The 6,000-nt window shown below is 43.6% G+C and overlaps 1 protein-coding gene across 2 annotated transcripts in view; it reads right to left on the bottom strand.

The window, feature by feature from the left end:
- Nucleotides 1–443: 443 nt before the first annotated feature.
- Nucleotides 444–6,000, bottom strand: part of Herc3 (HECT and RLD domain containing E3 ubiquitin protein ligase 3) — a 99,350-nt gene continuing 93,793 nt past the window's right edge. For both annotated transcript variants that reach the window (XM_041644687.1, XM_041644697.1), the window contains 3 exons: nt 4,303–4,486; nt 4,012–4,114; nt 444–2,140 (listed from right to left, as the gene is read on the bottom strand). In XM_041644687.1, the coding sequence (XP_041500621.1) occupies nt 1,932–2,140; nt 4,012–4,114; nt 4,303–4,486 (496 nt within the window). In that variant the 3' untranslated portion in view covers nt 444–1,931. The remainder of the gene's footprint in view (nt 2,141–4,011; nt 4,115–4,302; nt 4,487–6,000) is intronic.

Here is a 6,000-nt window from a genome sequence, read left to right as displayed (position 1 = left end):
TCCTGCTTCTGCCATTCCCATCCTAAGTGTTCTAAATCCCACCGTCCACATCTCACCTTTCTAAGTTCATGTCACATCACCCAGCTCTGGATTCTTGAACACATCCTATGGACCACTCACAAAAGCTTACCACCAACTCTGGGCCTGGAAGTCCCCCTTCCCTCTCAGTTCTCCGTCACTATTCTCTTTCCTCCGGTGCACAAGGCAAACTCTTCCAGGCTCTTCCCCAAGTATTCTCCCATGCGGGAGCATTTGCCAGCTCCTTTCCCTCTCTGAGAAAAGCTTTTTGACCATTAACAACCTTCCCCATCCCCATTCTTCCCCATCGCTTTCCTATCCACGTGTAGAGCACTTGGCTCCACCTCCTTTCGACTGGAAGGCCCTACAGCTTCCATAGAAAGTTCACTGTGCATCCCCACAAGTACAACGCAAAACTGTTTTAAGTTAAAACACCAAATTTATTGGGTAATAATGAACTATATGCACACACATAGAAAATAAACATTTCATATAATTATGTATCTTTTTTAAATGTTGTATTTATAAGGACTGAAAAACTACCAATTTAGCAACTGGAGTAACTTTTAGAAACAAAAAGAAAAAGCAAAAATCTACATTCCTTCCATCAAGACTTGATGCTGCATCACAATCTGTATGTACTTCATTTTATATAAATAGGTCTTTTCTCTAGCTACTACATATCATAAATTAAGGTTACATGAGTTCTTTGATCATTAGAATTTTCTTATCCAATGATGAGTAGTTAAACATTTCATTTTCGAGACACATGTGTTTGACTTAAACATAATCCCCTTGCTGAAATTCCACTGGAAATGGACATTTCATATGTGATAAACAAAGACTCTATCATAAAGAATATCTTTATATTTTAACAGAGACGGAGGTTTAAAAAAAACTTACAAAATTTAAAATAAAAAAGACAGCATGCATCCACCAGCACAAGGAAGAGGGGAACTGATTCAAGTAGCAAAGACAGGAATAAGAGAGCAAGGAAAGCACAGGTTGGAGAACAGAGGAAAGAAAAGGTAAGAAAGGGAAAGCAACAGATATAAAGTAATAAAGAAAGGGACAAGATGTTTATTAATTACACCATTCTAGGGCAATATGTAGACAAGAAAATGAAACTTGCTTCAAAAGCAAGGTACAGGGGTTTACTAATTCACTGTCTATCCACATGTCATGGTTAACAATACGCACACATCCCACCTGCAACCAGAAGTGTATGTGTGTTTTGGGAGGCCTAGGCAGTGGACAGTCACAGAAGGCTGTTATTCCTTCGTGACCTGTTTTCTTTAAGCAGGGTGTATTCATAAAGGCTCCCATAACATCTCAAAAGCTATGACAAGCAATGAACCCAGACTCGGCTTTTTGGAATTTGGGAGTTCTGAAGAAGCCCATTCCATCTGTGGGTTGGAGCGGGCTGCAACAAGCCATGCATTTCTGAAGCTGCAGAGACCGGCAATGCTCTGCATGGCAGGCAAGAAGGGATATGCCAATCAGTCATCTCTTCAGAGGAGAGAGAAGCTTGGAAACGAGCAGGGGAGCACAGAGAAGAAACAGCAGGACTGAGACACATCTGGGAGACAAAAGCTTAAAAATTTACTGCCATTTAATACAGCAGATCACAACACATTCACAGATAAGGAACAATAGGAACCTTAGTTCAAAACAAAACAAAACCAATCCACCTTCCGTACTAAAGCCAATTTTTTGGCCGATCCCCAAACACTGATTTTTCAAAAAGACTGTTTACTACTGAACCCAAGAAACACATTGACTGGGATTTAGGATTCAAAAGTCTCAATCCACTTAGACAATAAAAAAATAGAAACCACTCCCCATGATATTTTGTATCAGCTGCAATGTGCCCAATGAGGAAGGGAAGGATGTCTTGGGTAAGCTGGGGAGCCTCAGGCCAAACTAAAACCCTCATAATTGTCGAGGGCCTGGGTCAGTCGAGCCTTCATAATCTCTTTGCTGCTATATTTAGGGAGGTCAAGAAGGTTGTAGCAGGTGTGCGCCACAGGTAAGTACTCCTCCCCAGTGGCTGTGGACTGGATGACAATCTGTAGGCTGGCCATGCCATAGATGGGAATCCGGTCGCTGCCTGTCAAGAACACTGAAGAGAAGAAAATGGTATCAGTGACTATGCAAACCATCTTCCAGGTCACAGAGGAAGGCATGACACCCTGTGGCTTCCATGGGAACTACAACATTATGTAACAACATGTCAGCACCAGAGTGATGCTCAGCCATGCTCTACGGCCTCTATAGGACACCTGTCCTCACAGATGAGCCTTCACAAAAGCAAAGCAGAGGAAAACTGTCTTAGGAAAAGAGCCTTCCTGTATAAGAAATCAGCAAAGAACTCATGTCTCTGTGCCATCAAGATCTCCATCTCAGATGTCTGAGAACAGAGCCGGCTGGCTGCTGTCTCCCTTTGGGGATCTACTCCATTTCCCCTGTACATAAACCGGAAGACCTGACCCACCCACACACTCTTTAGGCAGCTTCACAGTTCACTCTTGTGACGCACTGTTACTTGGCAGAAATAATTAAATTCTCATTCACAAAGTAGACAGACGCTGCTGTCTTCTCCTGCAGAGTGCTTTTGGTTGTTGTTTCTTTTTTTTTTTTCTTTCACTGTGGACTTGCCAGAAATTACCACAGTGAATTCATTCCGTTTCTTTCTTTTTTTTCCTTTTTGTGAGGGTGCTGCAGTGTGAACCCAGGTGGTAGGCAAGGACTCTTGCCACTGTACTATCTGACAGCCCTCAGCAGCCATTTCAAATAACCTGCCATTGCCAAAGGTAGATAAACATCTATCCAGTCTTGCCACACCTGCAGAATTAATAACACAACAGCAACGAAGAGACAACAAATGCCTTAAATCGAATGTTCTCTAACTAGAAAGGCCTTTTTCTAAGGAAGCCCTTGGGACCTGAAAGAAGGCTTCCCCTGAAAGGAGCAGCCTTCCACCTTCACTCGGCAGCCCAGCCCTTCATCTAACGCATGACACGGCTTCTCAACAGCTTATGGACATGAGCAGTTCTTGTGTGAGATACCAGTTTTTTTTTTCATCTTTGCTCCGTGTGAGCAGCAGAATCTGGAGCTAAGTCCTGCATTAATATTAATATCTGCTTGCTCTTAAAAAGCCAGGAAGTTGTTTGTTAAACCCCTTTTCTGTTTCATGCAGCTAAAAATTGTTATTGTATTCACTGGCCGATTTGTGGGCCTGATTACACAGATGCACACAGGGAGAGCCAAGCACTTCTAAAGGGCTGGATTTGATCATGGAAGCTAACTCCACTTCCCTCTCTAAAGCTACTGTCCTACTCAAATGTCATGCAATACCAAGGACTACTTATGGAATAATTCTATTTCCAAGAAACGTCTCAAGACAGGGTGGGTGAGGGGAAGGCATGAAGAAGGAAGCTGACAGGTCTGGCGTTTCTTTTGGAGATGATGAACGTACCCCGGAACTGCTCTGTGACAGGCTTACAGCTCTGGGAACCCCCTTGCCTGGACACTGCCAGCAGGGAAACTGCATGCTGAGTTATTCAAATCACAACAACGCCTTTATAAATCAAACCTTCTCAGCTTTATCTGGAATCTTTCCAGATTAATCTTTCTAGATTTGGTAAGACAGACTATCACTATGTTGCTCAGACTGATCTTAAAGTCTTGGGCTCAAGTGACTCCCCTGTCTCAGCCTCCTAAGTAGCTAGGGCTATCAGCAAGAATCAGTGCTTCCACACAAAGTGACTATTATTTTTAGAGACAGCCAAGATGGGTGAAATGACTCTTTTATCTTCTTGATTCACGTATGTGTACTAACAGCCTAAAATACATTTTAATTAATATACTGCAAATATATATATTTTCTTGAGTACCTAGTTATTTAGAAGTTAATCTTTGCCTGTGAAATTGGCCATCCTACACGATGTCACACTACAACATGGACAACCCACTGACGTGAGGAATACTTACAGAGAAACTTCTTCTTCTTCTCTAAGGGGAACTCATGGAAGGTTTCCCAAAAGAGTTTCACGGTGGGATGCGTGCCTGAATAATCACCCTTGTAGACAGCCGTCTGTCCAAAAGTGAAAAAACAAAACAAAACAAAAAAACATGTATCTTAACAGAATCAGGACATTACAGTGCACGCTGGATACCACTTGCATTTGAGAAGGAAACCACCGGGAGGCAGGAAACCCCAGCCACTACTCAAGGTATCGGGTCCCCAGCACTCCTATTCGGCTGCTGCTCTCCAGAGCTTACCTCTTCCAGTTCTTCCCAGTTGTAGTTGCTGTTTCCCACCACCATGGCCCTCAGTTCTGCAGGCTGGAAGAGCTCCAGGACTTTGCCCCCACACACCTTTAGGAAGCCACTGGAAAAGGCTGTGTACCACTCATGAACTGAGATTTGAAAGACGTAATTCACGTAAGCATCCACGAATTCTTGCCTGCAGGAAGACCAGAGAAACAGGATACACCATAGATTTGACAGAGTCTCACAGACTCTATAAAGTTGCCTTTCAATAAAAGGCAGAGAGAAACAAGAGCAGAAAAAAGTTGAGAAGGGCCCGGTTGAAGTTGCATGTGGGGTAAGCCAGAGGACCCTGGTGGTAAAAAGCAGCAGGCCTGGCTTCTCACAAGTCCTAAATCCAGTGTCAGGTTAGGTTAACAGTGACTTCTCTTATGTGGCAGGAGGGGACACTCACTCCATCTCTCTCAACACCTCAGTGCCACAGCTAGACATCATCTTGACAGGGGGCCAGGGAACAGTTCCGAGTAGGAGCTACCGCTGTGGAGGAACGGCTCATTGCCTTCGCAAGTCGAAATGAACAACTTGCCTGGGTCAGAGGGCTGCAAGTGCCTGAGCTTACTTTCCACTCATAACACTGTTCCAGAAAAAAAGAAGGCAATTTGCACACACGCTGGTGGGGTTTACATCACATGACGATGCTTGGTCTGCACTGAGCATCCTGAGATTCTGTTTATTTTGAAAACTGCAGCGAGGGTCTTTTTGCTTGAGGATCACTGTGGAAACAGTGCCCTGTGGCCACAACCCGAGTCAGAACCTAGCTTAGCAGAACACTCACTCTCCTCCCTGTGTACTGCTGGACAGGGAAGAGCTGAAATGGACAGGCAGAGCCAGGCTCCTGCCAGAGCAGAACTCAGAGCTCTGTTTGCTTCCACCGTTCCCGAGATTTGGGGGCTACTTCTGGACTTGGATGTCTTCCACTCCTCGAGGCCCAACGTTGAAGGCCTCTGGGTCAAGTGAGAACTTGCCTGGACTACTGTGGGGGTCTGGCAGAGCTCTCTAAAGTGACTGATTCTTTGCTAACTTGGCCCTTGGTGGCATACAATATCCAACTGCACAGGGGGAACTGGCAAGAAGCATCACTATTTTATTTTTTAAACTATATTTTCATATCATGTTAAATTGCATTCTTTACATGCTCTTGTTTTTCACTTCTTATTAAACAACTTATTACAATGACTTGTTAGCTAGTCCTTTATAGTTTCATTGCATTGTAATCAGTTTATCTTTTGTTATTTCCTCTTCCTTGGTTTTTATTTCCTTTCCTTCTCTTTTACTTATCCTTGCTTCTTCCTCTTCTCCCTTCCTCCCTTCTTTATCTTATTCTTCACTGTTACTACTTTAACCTTCACGACTTTTTAAACTTTGAGGTTTACTAGACTTTTTTTCCCTACGGTTCCTATTAGTATAGCTGTTGACTTTAGTTGGTTTGATTGCATTTGTCTATCTAATTTATATTGCTAATATTCTTATAGCATTTTGTTTTACTCTCTCTGGGTGGTACTGGTGGCAGAGCCCTCAAAAGAAGGCTGGCCAACAGAAGACCCTACCATAAAGCCGGAAAAGGTACCATCCCAGCATGCTCATAACCAGTACCCGGAAACTCGCAGAGGTCAAAGAGGCAAAGCAGCAAACCTTGTCCAAAGTTAGCCA

This window comes from Microtus oregoni, unplaced genomic scaffold (genome assembly GCF_018167655.1).
Source record: "Microtus oregoni isolate MIOR12 unplaced genomic scaffold, Mior012 000002F_ref0000024, whole genome shotgun sequence".
Taxonomy (NCBI): domain Eukaryota; kingdom Metazoa; phylum Chordata; class Mammalia; order Rodentia; family Cricetidae; genus Microtus; species Microtus oregoni.
The sequence above is the reverse complement of the archived record's forward strand: the minus strand, read 5'-3'. Positions and strand labels throughout refer to the sequence as shown.